Source organism: Triturus cristatus, chromosome 8, assembly GCF_964204655.1.
Source record: "Triturus cristatus chromosome 8, aTriCri1.1, whole genome shotgun sequence".
NCBI classification, from domain to species: domain Eukaryota; kingdom Metazoa; phylum Chordata; class Amphibia; order Caudata; family Salamandridae; genus Triturus; species Triturus cristatus.
In genome coordinates this window covers 41,037,104-41,055,726 of record NC_140591.1, presented here as the reverse complement: position 1 = coordinate 41,055,726, position 18,623 = coordinate 41,037,104, and the positions used below count along the sequence as shown (strand labels likewise).

Sequence of the window (18,623 nt, the reverse complement as noted above, 5' to 3'; positions counted from 1 at the left end):
TTCCCCAGTGTGCATAGGCTGATGTTTCTTTACAGATAAACAAGCAAATCTCTCTCCACATTCACTGCAAGTGTATGGCTTTTCTCCTGTGTGTGTTAGATGGTGGCTCTTTAGATATGAAGATGTACTAAAGCTCTTTCCACATTCACTGCACGTGTATGGTTTTCCCATTGTATGTGGTGCCTCTTTAGATGTGAGGACTTACTAAAGCTCTTTCCACATTTTTGGCTAGTGTATGGGTTTTCTCCTGTATGCTGTTGCAGATCGATGGTCAGGTCTGATGCTCGAGTAAAGCCCTTACCACATTCACTACATGTATATGGTTTTCCCCTTGTGTATTTTCGCTGGTTGACCTTTAGTTTTGATAAATCAGTAAAGTGTTTGCTACTTTCACTTCATGGATATGTTTTTCCCCAGTGTGTGTTCGTTGATAGATCTTTAGATGTGCTGAGAGAGTAAAGTTCTTTCAATTTTCAATGCTTGTGTCTGTAGTTTCTGCTGTATGTGTTTGATATTTGCCCCACAAAGTAGATGTCATCTTACATTCATTGCACCTATATAAGCTTTCTGTTGAGTTGTTATTGGTGGCAGTGTAGGGATGAATGATTAAAACTCTTCTCACAAACACAAAACATTTTTTTTTAGTGATCATTATTTTATTACTAGAATAACATATTTGGCCATTCCTACCACTGAAAATTTGAGGTGGATTGTTAAAAATAAAGAACATGTGTACAGCATTGTTTTGTGGATACATCAAATGCTTCTGAAGGAACACATATGAAGAGCATCTATTTTTTTCTGTCAAAGAATACCTTTTGTTTACTTTTTCTAAATTCAAACTAATCTTACAGACTCAGACGTCACAGTGATGAGCACAACTAGTTTGAACGGAACACTAGCCGAAATTTCATTTGCACACGCACACAAAGACAGAATTCAAAGATTAAATCTACAATTAACATGTTTCATCAAACCTTTCTTAGGTCTCACAGAAAACACCAAGGGCTTATTGATGGCCACGGTTAGTTGTTTGATCAAACTGGTTCAACTCAGACTGGTCAAGCAGTTCAAAATCATCCCCTTCTGCATCAGTGTCCAATTCAGAACTAGAATTTCTGTGATATGTTTTTGCTGGTCGTGGCGGATTGTCACTGAATAAGGGCATTTGTTGGGCAGCTCCTGATAGGGCATACTGGATCATCCCTCTGGTAACTAACCCAGCTAAATTGCTTGTGAAATTCTGAACAGGTGGAAGTCCACTAAGCGACATCTCAGCGTCTAATTCTTCCTGGTCGTAGTAGAGCTGTGCTTCTTCTGCCCTCTGTGAGTGATAAGCAGTGCTTGGGATGCCAAAACTAGTATCATCTTCATCATCTAGTCCCAAAGCTTCAGGATTTATGGATGGAAAATCTGGAAGGTCTCTTGCAAATGACTCCTCTGGATCACTGTGGTGGTCAAAATCTTCAGACCCCTCAGTCAGGGGAGTCTGCCCCCTGGACAGATTAAATGTTCCATTTTCAGTATAAGATATTTCAGCATCTGAATGTTCAGAGTCAGAAATTGTCAGTTCTTTAGCAACAGCCGAGTCATCCAGCTTCGGGCAGAATGCTGCAAGTTCTTCCTCGCTGTCACTATCGTCATCAGTAGGTCTTTGACGAAGCACTCGACGTCTCATTTCTCTCTCCTTCTGCTTTGTCACCATGTAGCCTCGTACACTGAAGTCCAGCCGCTGCAGGGCTGGCTCCATCTTCAAGTAAATCTGTTGCCACAATCTGTGGTAAACAGCAAGGGGCCACAGCAGAACAAAAAGCAACATGAAGTATGACAGCACAGCACCAGGAACATAGTGGCCCAATACAGCAAAGAACGTCAAAACAGCACAACCTAGAATGCAAAACTTGCTAGGATTTTCACTCTTGAAAAGCAATACATTCTCAAAAAACATGGCTGTGCTAACCAGTGCTTCGGCGGCATGGTGACACATTTCTGGCAGGCTGAGGAGGTGTGGGTGGACCATGCCCCAACTCTCATGAGCACCTTGGTCAGGTCTTGCAACTCTGCATTCAGGCCATATTTTGTTCTTCCACTGATCCACACAAACCATCAATATTAGTCCAAATGTGATCAAAAATACTATTCTGAGCGAGGTCAGTGCAAAAAACCAGAACACTACATTTGCCCCCAGCCACAGCAACGCGCTGTGTCCACGTTTCTCCCACAGCAACAGGGCCTGGAGATAACTGAGCGCCGGTTCGTAAGGCTCCAATGCTGCACGCAGTTGCTCCTGCAGGAACAAGACTCGCTGTTCTCGCTCAGGGCCAGGAACTGTCTCTCTCTGCTCCATCGTCGCCATCTTACCGCTCCTCAACCTCAAGTAATGATGTCACCAACAGAAGGCATCTATGTCACCTATGACACTGTGACGTAATTCCACATTATATAGTGTAAAATAGCCAACGGAGGATTAGACGAGAAAGAAAGATAAATTCAAACTTAGATCACCAGTGAAGAGGGGCGTAGCACGCAAAGCAAAATAAGCTATCCAGAAAAACACAGAACATTTATGTTATTTCTTTTGTTTGTTATTGAACTCTTAGTTGTGATGGCTGATGAACACTATTGCCACATTCGCTCTGTCCTCATCTCATGGGTTTTCCCCTGTGCATAGTTGGTGATCCAACTTCAGTATTGAGGAGAAGGCAAGCCTCGTCTTACGTAGTGTGTATGCTTTTTTCTTTGGAGTTTAGAGTCTAAGCTTCGGTTATATTTTGGCATAAATCATCTTAATGTGTTTGCTGACTGACCATTGTGGTTCTATTTACATTTTAATATTCGCTAGGTATTTGCAGTGCATCTATTCTTGCAAGACTGATAACATATGTAAGGTCTTTCTATCAGGAGCGGTCTCTTAAACCTGCGTTAAGAACTTTCTAAGATGTGTGCAAAGATTTAAGCACACAGCTTATCTAATTAGTCTTGTTTCTTGGACAGTATTTCTGAAATACACACACAAAGAAAACTCATTACCAAGTCGTTATGTTCTAGAATAATGTTCTGCATTGCAAGTAGCCAAACACTTTTCTCTGAACTTTCAGATGTCTGCTTCAAGATTCATATTTTCTATACCTATGGTCTCTTTCTACAGATTGTAAGGTCCAGCCAAAACAGTGTTTATGATACACTAACACCACAGCATCGATATTATCACGTTAGAATGGGAAGCACTGTTGTAACTACCTTATAATTGCCTATGATAAAGTGTGGTATCTAGCATGTTTTAATATTGGATGTGTTCTACCACTGTAATTGTTGTGATTTTAATTTATTTGGATGTTTTGGGTCCGGCAGCATGGATGTCCTCAGCCTCTTGAAGCCGCTGGATTGCACTTAATGTTCTTAGTTGTTCTATTTCAAATTACGGTTTGGCATCATCTCTGGTTCTTCTTGAGCATCAGATAGCTTTCCTGTATTGTTAATTTTTCTTCATCACTCTTCTTCTTATTAAGTGTTCCGGAATCTCCTGTCTGGGGATACAAAAATATTTGTAATGTCAAAATCCATAAGCAGCAAGGTGTACACTATGTCTCTGATGAAATGTAAAAGAAATTGAACACTTGAATACATTCCAGCCACTGGTATTTACTCTAGGTAGCAATGCAGTCCATCTTTTTAGCTCAGTGTGCCACTATCAACAATAATCATTCTTATTGAAATCAGCATTGATCGTGCTCCCAAAAAAGACCACAGCCACGTATGTACCAGAGTCTACATTCATCTGATTAGTAACATAAGCAAAGCAACAACACATTATGGTATTGACCTTGTTGGCCTTGGTCAGTGAGTTGTGGCTCAATTTTATGCACAGCAAGACAAGTAATACATTTCACTTTATAATGTTCAATTGTTAGGAAAGAATAATGTTACAATGAAAATAAAACACAGCATAGCAGTTCGAAAAATAGAATCATTTTCAGGCCAAAAACCAAATCCTAGAGAGGAAATGAGAATTGGGTGGCATGTAAAAGTGTATGATGACCGTAAGTTCACTGACAAAGACAGCGTCCAGGCAATGTCTATATGATCCCAAAGTGCGATTAGAGGGGCTGCTACATTTTAGTGTATTGCTGCTTCCTGTTGGATACACAGAGAATGGCCCATTTGTTCAATGATGGTGTGTTTATTAGATTCAACACAAACAGTTTAGAGGGAAGGCAGTTCTTAGTGTTCACAACCTTACCCTAAGCAATTAAGTTGGCATGGCGAATTTGTTTCAACACTGTCCAGTCTTAGACAAACTGCTGTCAACCATATGACGTGCCATTAGATTTCGATGGGATACATGATGCTCAGATCAGTCAGGAAGCAAGCAGATCTGCTAATCAGAAAAGTAAGATGTGTAGGACTAACTGAAATGGATTGTAACAGGGCTTATGCACAAATTAAAACAAGTTCTGGAAGTAGCAGATTTAAAATGACACACAGTATACTCAACTCCCAAGTAGCTACATGAGATACATCTGTACCAGGTATGGAAATCGCAGAGCAGATTTTTATCCACATATTGTAGTCCTGATGATTACTAGCACTTTAACTGTGAGATAAAAGTAAACTTATTGAAAGGTGTTTAAAGAGACAACAATTTCTGTATTTACCCTGCTACCAGGTAGGAGAAGAATAGCCATGCTCTGGTTAGACTGTTAGGGCTCAGCAAGTGGCTTAAAACTGCTGCTCACTGGAGAGTTGCTGAAAAAATTCACATGCAGCGCACAGGAAATTAGCATAAATGTAATGAGCACCTGGAAAGATGATACAAAATGCTGTGTAATGTAATGTATGGCTAGGAAATGTTGCCTTCCTGAAAACCAACAATACCTTTGTAGACAATTAGTGTAACTGATTTAGAGCTATTACACTTTGTAAGCAATGTTTTCTCTAATTTTATTTCTCTGTGTGTGGCAGTCCAAGATCCCTGTGCGTTGCAGCCTAGGCTGTGTGCGCCAAGCATACCAGCTTGTGAGTAAATAAATCTGTGGCAATTGCCACTCAAAATATTTGTTTACAATGAGATGGAGAACATGTGCATTTCACACATATAGCTCTGACAGGGTCTTGAGACCGTTTTGCAGTGTGGAGACAGATCATCATGACATTCATTGTTTATTCTAGTTGCACCTACACCCCAGGCTTAAAAAAAGGACAGGACTCAGAAGGCAGCCCTATTATAAGATTTTACTGAATATTCTTGATTGGAGCACTGATCATTTGGTGGGGGATTGTTGGAAGACTATACAAGAGAATATATATTTTTAGCAAATTGACAATTACATACCACAGCTACATTTTGATGTACAAGCTAATGATTAATGTCACTGCTAAGAAGTGTGTGAAATGTGCCCATCCAGGCCAAACATAGACTGTGGGAAAGGGTGGCTTAGACAAGTCAAGTGCCATCACTAGATGTGCGACGCATTTGCTTCTCTCGCTGGTCCTTGCCATTCTTCCAGTGCTGATAAACTCTATCAAGGGCAACTTTGCCATATAAGAGATAGGCCTTTGTTCTCATCAGCATACCCAAGTGATTCTCCTCCAGTCTAGTTCTTGATTTAGACTTGATAGTGTTCAAGAAACTGAATTCTAGTTCACAGTCTGCACTTGACTATTGAAATGTTGGAATTGGCTGACAAGCGCCAAAAGGTACAACATGTTGTTGGTTGGACATTCAAGTACGGCTGATGGTATATGTCAATAGCACTCATCAAACCCGAGAAAGGAAAGATAAAATGTAGTTCTTGTGTAAATTTATCAGCTTGTATATCTGCTTTTGTGACAGACAGATCCATCATGTAAGGCCTGTACAAAGTAATGTGGAAGGCTGACAAAAGAGCAAGATAAGAAATACTAAATTACCCTGACCATCCCCATACAAGTAATTTTTAATGCACCTACCCCAGAATATAGCAATACAAGATAAGGATTACCTCAGAGTAGAGGTGGACAAGCCAAGAAAATAATGAGTACAGCAGAGCCAAGAATTGGCTCTACCTCTAAATCATTCAACAAGCATGTTAGAGTAGGATAAGGTACATTCAAAATTCAAGAAAGCATTCTCTTAACACACAGAAATGTTTCACCTTACATTCTTGGCCCCATCTTAATAACAATGTAGGTTATGTTAGTAACACTTATATAGCGCCTAATTATCATCGGTAACCTAGTGCTTGTCTAGGATTAGCCGCCTAGCACCAACTAATACTTGACAGAGACATTCGATCAGACTCTACCAAAGGCCTGTTCATGCAAAAAGGTTTTCAATCTCTTCCGAAATAGAAGGAGATTGTTTACTCTTTGCAGACTTTCCAGGAGTCCGTTCCACAGCTGAGGTATCAGGACTGAGAAAGTCCGACTGCCCATGGTTGATTTGTTAAAACGTGGACAGATCTTTTGAAAGCAAAAAAAAACGTGGACAGGTCAACAAAGATGCCTCAGAAGAGTGCCTTAGAAGAGCAAAGACAGCGTCCTGGTACACATCGCCTTAGATGGTCATAAATGTACACTGGTTCTGTCCCATACAGGGCCTTAATGTGCAATGCATACGCCCTTGAACCTGGCCCTCTGCTTTACAAGAAGCCAGTGCAATTTTTGCAACAAAGGTGAGGCATGCGTCCATTTCGGTAGATTATATATTAATCTTGCAGCATTGTTCATAACTACTTGGAGCTTATCCAGTAGCTTGTCCGGGAGCCCAATGTATAACGCATTGCCATAGTCCTGCCGTGACACAATAAGTGCTGCCACTACTGTTCACACCATTGCGAGAGATAGAAGAGGCACCAGTTTCTAAAGCTGCCTAAGTAGACCCACGCAGCTTACCACCACTGTCGTCACCTGCCCAGTCAGTGCCAACTTCTTAACCAACTTAAGACCAAAGCTCTTCACAATAGGCACAGATTTCGGGGTAACACCTAACTCCTGGGGCCAAAAACCATCCATCTAAGGACTACTTTTGGTGGTAATTGCCAAGACCTCGGTCTTATCTGGGTTCACTTTGAGTGAATTAACCGACATCCAGTTCATCATAAACCTGAGGATATTCTGCACGTTTGACTGCGCTTGCTTAGAGTTATCAATCATCAGGATCAGCGGCCGCCACCAAAGGCTGAAGATAGATATTAAATAAAAGTGGGGACAGAGCGGATCCCTGGGAACCCCACACAGGAGTACTCTTTCTCTAGACACATAGCCACCCAGCTGTACCTTCTGTGACCGGTCATTCAGGAAGGAGGAGATCCACCGAAAGGCAGAATATGTGATCCCTTGTACCCGTAATGCATCCATCAATACTTGATGGTCAACCGTGTCAAATGCAGCTGTAAGATACAATAGGATCAGCACGGAGGGCCTGTTCCTATCAGCCGCCAGTATGTGCTCATGCAGTACCAAAAGCATCACCAGTTCCGTACTGTGATGCGCCCAAAAACTTGCCTGGCGAGCGTGGAGCAGTTCGTGCTCCTCCATAAACTCTGCAAGGATTCTACTTACATGTTGTTCCACGATCTTAGCTGGAAAAGGTAACCTAAGCAGTAGTTTTTTAGGTTTTTGGGGTCTGCCTCAGCCTTCTTCAATAATGGGCTTACCATAGCTTTCTTAAAACGGAGTGGTACTTTACCTACCACCAGGGAGGAGTTCGGAAAGGAAAGCAGCTCAACCCCACCACTGGAAAGGCCATTTTGAGCACCTTAGGAAGGCTAGGGTCTTCCGGCGAGCCAGATTTAACTGCTGCCATTGACCGTGCTAAGGCCTCGAGGTCCAATGGTTGAAATGCTGAAAGCATCTCACCCTTGAAGCCAGGCACCTCTTCCACTTTCAAAGCCAGGCACCTCATCCACTTCCAGTGGACTGGGACAAAGCCAGGTGTTTCTTACTTCAGTTAGAATATCAAAATTTTTCTTTAGAAAGAAGTCCTGTATCTTATCACAGTCCTGTGGATCTAGGACTGCCTTCTGTTATTTGGTTTGGCTTAACTCCCTTAATACTTTAAAAGTCTCCCTTCGAGTATCACTCGCTGTCACTTCGCATCATCCCGGCATATACTGACAGACTGAAGCAGGAGTCAGAAAGAGGAAAGCACTCCTGTGCATCTGGAACTCTAATTCCCGTCATTCCTCACGCTCCTGACGTGGCACGCAGTCATGTGCGTGCCATCAGGAAACCCGGATATAGCTGGACAAAGTATCCACTGGACTGCCGATTATTTGTATTTTCCTTCGGCTTATGGATTCTCGTGTGGAGGTCGAGGTCCAGTAAGGGTGCTTGTAGCACCAACATTAGCTTTTCCTGAAGTCCTGTGAGCGTTTCGGGGCTTTCGTATATTCACAGCTTTTCCTCCGTTGGCGAGTCTGGCAGAGCCTGCGGTCTCATGCGGGGGAGAAGTTACTTAGGATATATCCAGGGAAGCCTATGTTTCTTCCTCTGTTCGCGCCCTTCCACTGAAGAGCAAGGACGTGATAAACATCTCCGTTTGCGAGTCCGTTTCTTAGGACTCTTACGGAGGAGATTTCATTGTACAGTACTGAGGAAGTGACTAAACTCCCAGTTTGCTTTTGTGTGTTAATTGGAGAAGTGCAATTCGGGCCTAGAGAGAGTACAGCCTATTATCCACGTACCCTGCTGCTTAGATATTGAGATAACAACAAAGGTTAGCCTCCCAGCTGCGGCGGTACCGGCGTTCACCACTCCTTTTAAGGGGCAGATGATGCGGCCGCGCTTCTGGCGCGCCAAAGGCAAGCCCGTCTGCGCTTGTCCACGGTCGACCGGGCCCAGGGGCTAGGACCCTTGGCTCAGGTGACCAGAGGTAAGCTTTCATATTCTTACAAACAATTACTCCAGCTTAAAGATAGTGTCTCCCTGTCATGAAGCCATTCTATGGCTCCCGATACTTGCTATCATAAATGTGGGCATTGCTCTTTTGAATTTCAGTCTTCTCTTGAGCCTAGGGCTACTATCTCCCCTCATGCCAATAGAACTTTTTTTATGTCCATGTTGAATTGTCGCTCCCTTCCCAAACATTCTACAGAATTGAGGTTGCTGCTGATGCCTTGTTCCTTACGGAAACATGGCTATCTAGTACTGCAGATCCAGCAGTAGTTTGTACTCTCCCGTCTGGGTATTTGATCCAGAGACAAGACCGTGTTGGAGGAAGAGGAGGGGAATTAGCTATCCTGTACAAGGGTATTTTTCGCTGTCAGATTACTGACAGTTTGATTTCGGATTGTGAGGGTTGCTTCTTTACGATAGGCTTCTCCCCCACATGCACCTTTTCGGGTACTCTTATTTATCGACCACCGGGCCCTAGTGTCAATTTTAGTAAAGAGCTCCCAGACAGCATAGCCAAATTAGTAAGTTCCACCTCTAACTTTACAGTTCTAGGCGACTTAAAAATTCATTTTGACCTGGCTTTGGACCCTGAATCTGAGGTGCTTACTGACATCATAGAAGTATTGGCCCTGAAGCAAAAAGTGTCTGGCTCCACTCATAAAAAAGGTCATCTTCTGGACCCTTTATTTTCCAATATCAACGATTTGTCAGTGGATAAACCTATCCCTCTACCTTGGTCAGACCACTTCATGGTTCCTTTTGCTTGGACTCCTCAGGAGGGTGGACAGCCAAGGGAAAGGGTAAAACTTTGGAATCGGAGCTGGGCTAATCTCTCCATGGATGCATGGGCGTCTACTCTTGATAGCACTAGGCCGGTGCTTAGTGATGACCCTGAACGTGATAATATTAAATGTAATCAGTGGCTTGAGACGTCTTTAGATAGCCATATCCCCAAAAAATGGTTATTTAGGAAAAAAGTTGATCATGGCGCTGCCTGGTACTCCCCTAAATTTAGGGAGTTGAAACAACTTTGTAAATGCCATGAAAGAACCTGGAGAAAGGACTTCTCAGTCACTGAGAAACTTAAATATAGAGATGCCATTAGAGTTTACAAAGCTGAAATTAGATCTGCCCAATCTAATTATTTTACAAATAAAATTATGTTTGCGGCTAACTCACCCCGTGAAATTTTTAAAATTACTAAATCTCTTATGCAACTTCCTGAGCCCTCCTTGCCCCCTGAAAATGCTACAGGTCGATGCAACGAATTGGCTCTTTTTTTCTATAAGAAGATTCAGGATATTTACTTGGCCTTTCCCCCTTTTTCAGCTTTAGGAGGTGGGGCGAATCCCCCTTTGACAAGAGATGAACCCCTTCCCTCAAAACTTTTTATTGACTCCATTCCATTTCTGGACTTGGGAAATTTAAAACTGCAACTGGAGCGCCTTAAATCTGGTTCCCTTAGTAACGCAGCACCCACCGCATCCTTAACCAGGTATTTGATTCAATTGCTCCTGTTATTCTTGAGCTAATAAATAGCTCTTTTTCCACTGGGATTGTCCCCTCTCTTTGGAAAGAGGCTAGGGTTAGAGCCCTTTTGAAGAAGCCTACCTTAGATCCCAGAGTGCTTGCCAATTACCGCCCTATTTCGTTACTTCCTGGGATTGCCAACATATGCGAAAGGCATGTTAACTCTAGTCTTTCTGCTTTTTTGGAAAGCAACCATTGCCTTCATTCCTCTCAGACAGGCTTTAGGCCCCAGCAGGGCACTGAAACTGCCTTGCTAGCGGTTGTTGAGGAGTCGAGGAAAATCTTGGATGCCGGGGGCTCAGCTGCGATTATTCTACTTGATCTCAGCGCGACCTTCGACACAGTAAATCACCAACTGTTATTGGCGAGACTTGAGGAAAGTGGGTTGACTGGCATCTTACACAAATGGCTTGCGTCCTATCTCTCGGATCGATCTTTTCTAGTATTTGAGAATAATGCTACCTCTAACTGGATGCCACTGCAGTGTGGGGTGCCTCAGCGCTCTTCGCTTAGCCCCATACTTTTTAATGTGTATATGCGTCCTCTGGCTGATATCGTCGAGCTGTTCGAGGTTAAGATCATTACGTATGCCGACAATACTCAACTCATTGTGTCCCTCAACCTGTTAAACAATAACAAGTCTATCCTGGCCGATTGTTTGGAAAAGGTTTCGGCATGGATGGACACTTCTTTCCTTAAGCTGAATGTGGCAAAAACAGAACTTATGTTTCTGGGAAAAACGATCAGCCTGGAGAGTGGTACTCTCTGGCCTAAATGTATGGGAGACATGCCGGCACCTAAAGACCAAGTAAAGAGCTTGGGAGTCTGGTTGGATCACAACCTTAGTTTCAAAACTCAGGCGTCTAGGGTCGCTGGCTCTTGTTATGCCATTCTTAAAATGATTTGAAGTATCTTGCCCCTTCTGCCTTTTATAGCCTGGAAGCTGCTGGTACAAGCACTAATTTTATCTAGGCTTGATTATGCCAATGTGCTCTACCTGGGCTCTCCCTGTTAGACTATAAAAAAAGCTTAAAATGGTCGAAAACTGTGCCGCCCGATTTCTTATGCAGGTTCATAATAGAGAATCCGCGAAACCGTACATCAAGGGACTCCATTGGCTGCCAGTTGATAGAAGAATTCAATTTAAGGCGTTGTGCATTGCTCACAAATCCTTGGTGGCTAACTCTCCCCCCGATCCTTCAATCGATTATTTCCTTGTATGTCCCCAGAAGACCTCTACGATCTGAGTCGAAACATCTTGCTACGGTCCCTAGATTCAAGGGAGCACGGTGCGGGGGCCGTCTTTTTTCTGTCATGGTTGCTAAAAGTTGGAATCAGTTGCTTGATCTTATTCGTCTTGAGGCCAACCATCTTATCTTTCGCAAGTATCTTAAAAGCTTTTTGTTCTCTTGAGCAGTTAGATTTGCAGTCTTAGGTGTGTCTTTTTAAGCGCTGGGAGGCCTTTGGTAGCCATGCGCTTTATAAGTGTCTTATTCATTCATTCATTCAATTCCAGTGGTCAGAAAAAGTGCAGATGGCCTTCGAATCCCTCAAAAAGGCATTTGCTTCACCTCCTGTATCGGCTTATGCTAACCCAGAAACCCCATTTGAAGTGGAGGCTGATGCTTCTGAGGTGGTGGTAGGAGCAGTGTGGCTCAGGGACATGCAACAACAGGCCAATTGCATCCAATAGCCTTCATGTCCAGAAAACTGAATAGCGCTGAACAAAATTACACCATAGACAAAAAAGAGCTATTAAAGAGGCCTTTTTAGAATGGAGACATTGGTTAATGGGTGCTAAACACAGGGTGACTGTATACACCGACCATCGTAACTCGCAGTTCATGAAGTCAGACAGGCAGTTAATTCCACATCAACTCCGATGCATGCTGTTCTTCGCCAAGTACCATTTCATTGTAACCTTCAGACCTCGTAGCGAAAAACAAATAAGTGGCCGCTTTGACACGTCAAGAAACTCAAACAGAATCAAGAGTGAATCCGGAACGAGCCATCATTGAACCACACAAAGTCCTTTGCGTATTGCAAACAGATACATTTCTAAGAAAGGTAGCCCGAGGAGTACACACATTTACCTGGAAAGACTGGCTGAAACAACATCATGAGAGGCATCTGAAACAAGGCATTCCGCTAAAAGGAAAACAAATCCTAATCCCTACCAAGGAGTTGAGACAACAAGTGTTCCAGTTGTGCCATACACTACCCTGTGCAGGGCACAACAATATTGAGAAGACAGCAGAAAGAATCCTGAGGCAGTTCTGGTGGCCATCTCTCAGAAAAGACATACTAACATGGGTGAAAAGATATAGCACCTGTGCTCAAATGAAGGCTGAGAAAAGCAAACCGCAAGGTCTACTTCAACCTTTGCCAACTCCCGAGAAACCATTGAAAAGATTCTCTGTGGATTTTATAGTTGGGTTGCCCAAGAATATACAGTTATTGACTATTTAACCAAAATGTGACATTTCATTGCTTGCAAACAAATCCCTTCATCAGGACAGTTAACAAAGTTACTGCTAGTTAATGTGATCAGGTCACATGGCCTCCCTCGAATTATAGTATCAGATCGTGTCACAGAATTCACTGCTCAGTTTTGGAGGGTGGGATGTTCAGAGTTGCACATATCTTCCGCTCTGTCTACCAGTTTTTATCCGCAAACTGATGGATAGACAGAACACCTTAATCAAACCCTCAATCAGTTTCTGGGATGCTACGTTGACAATAATACTGAGGCCTGGGTGGAATGGTTATGGCTTGCAGAAATCGCATATAATAGCTCCACTCACAGTTCCACGAAACACACACCATATTATAGCTCTTATGAGTTCCACCCACGTTTCATCCCTTTCTTATCACCCAGCCACAATCGAAAACTCCCGGAGGGTCATAATAGGATAGCACATATCCCAAAAATATTGATAAACACACAAGAACACCTTCAGCATGCCAAAGAATTGTATAAGAGCGAGGCAGACAAACACAGAAGACCAAACCAGGTATATAAGAAAGGGGACTTGGTATGGCTTTCCACAAAAAATATTAGTTTCAAGAAACATAGTTTGTTCAACCCCAAATACATAGGCCCCTATAAGGTTGTGAAACATGTGAACCCCGTGGCAGTAAAACTAACTCTACGGACCCATCTCCGAATTCATCCTGTTTTTCACGTCTCTCTTTTAAAGCAATCCCATAGCCCAGTCAAAAGGCACCCCGTCCCTCTATGGGTAAACCAGGAAATGGAATATGAAGTGAAAGGAATACTCGATTCCAAACTCATAAGACAGAAACTGTGGTATCTGTTGTTTTGGAAGGGGTATGGTCCTGAGGAAAATTCCTGGGAACCATCTGCTGCTGTGCACGCTTCACGTCTGGTGGCGGCCTTCCATAAAAGATTCCCAGACAAACGGTGTATCTGTCAGTGTTCTCTGAGGAGATGTACTTTCAGGTCGCATCGTCCTGCCGTACACTGACAGCCGTACACTGACACACTGGAGCGGGAATCGGAAGGAGGAAAGCACTCCTGTGCATCAGGAACTCTAATTCCCATCATTCCTCATGCTTCTGACGTGGCACGCAGTCATGTGCGTGCCGGCAGCAAACCCGGATATAGCTGGACGAATTATCCACTGGACTGCCGATTATTTGTATTTCCTTCTGCTTATGGATTCTTGTGTGGAGGTCAAGGTCCGGTAAGGGTGCTTGTAGCACCAACATTAGCTTTTCCTGAAGTCCTGTGAGCGTTTCGGGGCTTTCGTGTATTCACAACTTTTCCTGCGTTGGCGAATCAGACAGAGCCTGCGGTCTCATGCGGGGGGTAAGTTACTTAGGATATATCCAGGAAAGCCTATGCTTCTATCTCCGCTCTCACTCTCCCATTGAAGAGCAAGGACTTGAAAAACATCTCCTCCATTGGCGAGTCTATTTCTTAGGACACTTGCGGAGGAGATTTCTTTGTATAGTACTGAGGAAGTGACTAAACTCCTAGTTTGCTTTTGTGTGTTAATTGGAGGGCTGCAATTCGGGCTCAGAGAGAGTACAGCCTGTTATTATCCACGTACCATGCTGCCTTGATATGGAGGAACTCCCAAAATATGTCCCTATTTATTTAGGAAAAATATGCACTACTGGCTTGGAACTTGTACAGTGTGATACATTCATATGATTCTGCTGCCTAGATATTCCAGGAGTTACATCTAGAGTGAAAATACTAAGCCGTGGCATTATTCTTTTGTGTTTTTGTGTTCTTTAACGGGGGGGTCAGTAGGGGGTGATTGGAAGTCTGACGCCTTTGGTCACCTATGATTCCTTCCAACACGCCAAAAAGGGTAGGTGTGTTGTTTAAGGAGTTTCATATTTTTGTTACTGGTATTGAATTGACTTTATCTATGAAATGAGTATTCATTCAAACTTACCATGTAGTTGTTTCGCCATGACAGAATTCGTGTTGGAATCCTGAATCCACCCTCTCATCTCTCCTGTTAAGGGGTTATTTTTATTTACAGTAGCTCTTCATAGACTCAGATACTCCTCTATATTTCGCCTGATGATTTTGATAAGTGACTATTATGTGTAAAAGGGTATCTTACTACTCTTTCTATTCATTCACAGATCTCCCTCCCTGTAGTCCCTAACCTTTCCTTCCCCAGCTTGACCATCCCAAGAGTCTGTTTCATTATATAATCCAGACTTGGGGCTGTTGAGAGGTGGACCTCTCTGTGATCTTTAACTCATAAAACTCTGCTATAGTCGCTGTGATCGCTCCTTTATATATTCCCAGCATCGGTGTATACTCCCTCAAGGCCTCCAGCTCATACCCTTTCCAAAATTTACTTTTGTATTGGAGCAGCTTTTGCTTCTTTTCTGTGAGTGCTGGGGTATACCAGGGGGCCCACTTGCCTTTATTCCTTACTCTTTCCCTACGAGCCAGAGGCACCTTGTCTATGGCCGATTGCATCCCACCTAGAAACCTCTCGCTATCCTGATTGATAACCTCAGTGTTGCTACTGAACTAAGAGACAAGTCCATTATCATGTATACATTATTTGGTGGCTTGATTTGTGCTATAGCTGGAGAATAATAATAGGCTATTAAATAAAAAAACAAACACGGTTTCTGTATAGTGAGCATCTTGTACTCAAGTGTTTGAAGGTGGTCTCGTAATAATGAACAACACGGAGGTGAGGTGAAATACAGTATTTTCATTGGGTCACACAATTTGGTCGAGCAGGGATCTTTGTGCTCCAAAAATAAACAAGCATTAGCAAAGCCAAGCAGCCTGGTGGTAGCTGCTGCCTTTTGGCAATTCCATTTTTGTTTCTGTTTTGGTTTTGCCAAAATATTTTTTGGGGTAGGCTGGTGTGCTCTCAATCTAAAAAAATGTAAACAACTGGTTAAAAGCAAAAGTATTTGCTGGTCTGCAAATAACACATATTACTAGTTCTTGGCTCTAAAAAGAACTACTTTTTGTGTGGTTGTACTCCGTCTGAAAAGGTATCATGTTGTAACTTACAGTGAAGTCAGCCAGTGGCTGAAGAGAACGGTCTCACTGCCCCATGATGCATGCTGGAATGGGTGGAAGAAAAATGTGGATGACAACAACAGACTAATGGAGGACGCCTGACTGAAAAGACCTATGACTATGTAACACTTTCGTAAAATCAAAAGGTGTTGGATAACACCAGAGCGAAAAAAGGCAAAGAGCCAATTGGTCTGCTGTTTGCTGCTAGCCTCTTTGCTAATGCATTTTTTAATGTTTTTGTAATTTTTTTGTTCACTAATATAAAGATCCGTTCTGAACCTGAATGAATGGCTTGGCAGTTGGGGGGCATAGAGGAGATAGAGAGAGCGCGACTGAGTATATGGTCTGAAATTCTGTGAATGATTAGCAAGACTGTAGAGGAAGGTAAGTGAGAGGACGTTTGTCAGTGTCTATATATTCAATGGAATTATAGTAATTGCAAATTGTATGCTGTAGAAAAGCTGCACAACAATACCCAGGGCCACTAGAATTATGCAGTAGGGGAAAGCACCAAATTATGTGGCAGGATTGACTAAATTATGCAGCAAGAATAGCCAAATTATGTGGCATACTACAGCACATTTTTTCTAGTGTTGCTTCGTTATTTTATATATATTTTTACACATGGTAATTCTGTCTTGGCAATAATTTCACCTCATTAGTATCAGTTTACTAACCCAGTACAGAAATAAGCGGCTGAAAGATGACCAGCTAACCTTTGAGAAGGATCTTTAATGCATGCAAACATATCTCGCAACATTTTAGTAACTTTTGATTTGGTCAAGCTAGAAATTACTATTTTTTGGTTAAATTCTGCAGATTATATGGCAGATGATGGATTTGATTTGATTTATGAATTTGTAGAGCGCAGCGAATGCCCGTGGGCGTCTTGGCGCTAGGACGGTAGCCAAATGTGAATTACATGATTTCAGTGGCCCTGGCAATACCTTATACTTGTGATGCTGCTTTGTACCATGTACTGGTTCAAGTCTGACCTGCGCAGGTTTAGCCTAGTGATGCAGGTGTTACCTAAGAGTGTGTGAAAGGAAGAAAAGGAAGTCCACAGAGGCAGAGCAGTAGAAATCTATGCTAGAGGTCTTACAGGGCAGCAGCAAATTTCATAGCTACTGTGGAACAGTAGAGTGCCCGACAGGGACAGTGATGGGACAGAAGTGATATCGATAACTTGGACATCTATACCACCCCTCCTTTACATTTACTTGGCAAACTTTATAGGCTATTAAACAAACATTTTTTTGTTTAGTAAATCGAACTTTCTGAATGAATGTATTTAGAAATGCTTTCATATGTGATAAAGAACAAACAGGATACTCAGTGAAAACATATTGAGCATTATCTCACATACATTTAATTTTCTGTAGATCTACTCATTGTTCACTCTGACGTGTCACATGCAGATCACAGAACTGAGGATATGTAGTAGGCACATTAACCCTTTGCTCTACTTTAAGATGAGCTGAAACTGCCACTAGACAAAACTCTGCACTCTCTAGAAGGAGCAACAATCACCAAAGTTATCTCGACACTTTTATTGTTGCATCACGACTGCTGGACACCCGAGGAAATCTGTAGCACCTGCTTTTCAACTGAAAAGTTATTTTGAACGCATCACCCCCAGCCCACAAGGTCAGAGCCTGGTATGACTGCACCAAGAGCTAAAGCAGCACACCAACAGACCAATGCTGAGATATCCATCATGTTATCATATGAAACTAAAAAACATTTATTAAAAAAGCAATACAAAAATGTCAATATTTACTCAGCTCACAGTCCGATCCTAAAACACAGCAGTTACATTATATAATTTTAGCAACCTCGACCAGGGGCCGTTCCATACCTGAATGTATACTGAGTGGGGGAGGTGGGGAGGGAGTCATGGGGAGAAATAAAACATGGCCTGCACTACACGGACTGGTATGTGTACAGTGCATGTTCTAAAAATGCAAGTGCAAAGCGACTCTAATTCTACAGTGTGAACAGCTGTAGTTCGACAAGAACTTACAAGCATACAAACCAACATGAAACAAGAAATCATTGTTTCTTGTAACACTGAAATGAAAATAAACTTTTCTCGTGAATGTGTGCAGGCCCCCCACCCTTCCGACACAAAAATCAAAAACGACATCCCCTGCTCCAGACTCTATGGCATTACACAGGCCCTGACCTAAAAATGCAAAACTGCTGCTCCCCCTGCGTTGCAGATGCACACTGCAATTCACCACCAAGAAAAAGAACTTATTTTTCACGGGGCTCCCATTTTTAAGGCTGTGGCTGGTGAACGGTCTAAATCGCTTGTGAAGCAGAGACGTGCACGCTTTGTAAGACTGTGTGCACATTTGGCATGCATGCAGCTTACAGGGAACAATGTTTGTAAGTATGTATAGGCTATAAGTGATGCCTTGTTAGTTTGGTAGATCAACCACTTCATACTATGCTTGATGCTTGTATTGAAATATTATTAAAACATTCACCAGAAATTGGGAGCTTAGGGATCATCAAACAATACTCAGAACACTTACAGAAATATCTAGTGCTTTAAAGGAACCAGCACCTTCTAACTGGTGCATTCAATCAATCAATCAATAATTTGTAAAGCGCACTACATACCCGCAAGGGTTTCAAGGCGCTGAGGGTGGGGAGAGGGGGGGGGGGGGGGGGG

General features: G+C 42.7%; 1 protein-coding gene across 5 annotated transcripts in view; it reads right to left on the bottom strand.

The window, feature by feature from the left end:
• Positions 1–634: 634 nt before the first annotated feature.
• The window catches only part of LOC146799918 (reticulophagy regulator 3-like), a 137,340-nt gene continuing 119,351 nt past the window's right edge, over positions 635–18,623 (bottom strand). For all 5 annotated transcript variants that reach the window (XM_085620871.1, XM_085620872.1, XM_085620869.1 and 2 more), the window contains one exon: positions 635–3,527. In XM_085620871.1, the coding sequence (XP_085476997.1) occupies positions 1,010–2,356 (1,347 nt within the window). In that variant the 5' untranslated portion in view covers positions 2,357–3,527 and the 3' untranslated portion in view covers positions 635–1,009. The remainder of the gene's footprint in view (positions 3,528–18,623) is intronic.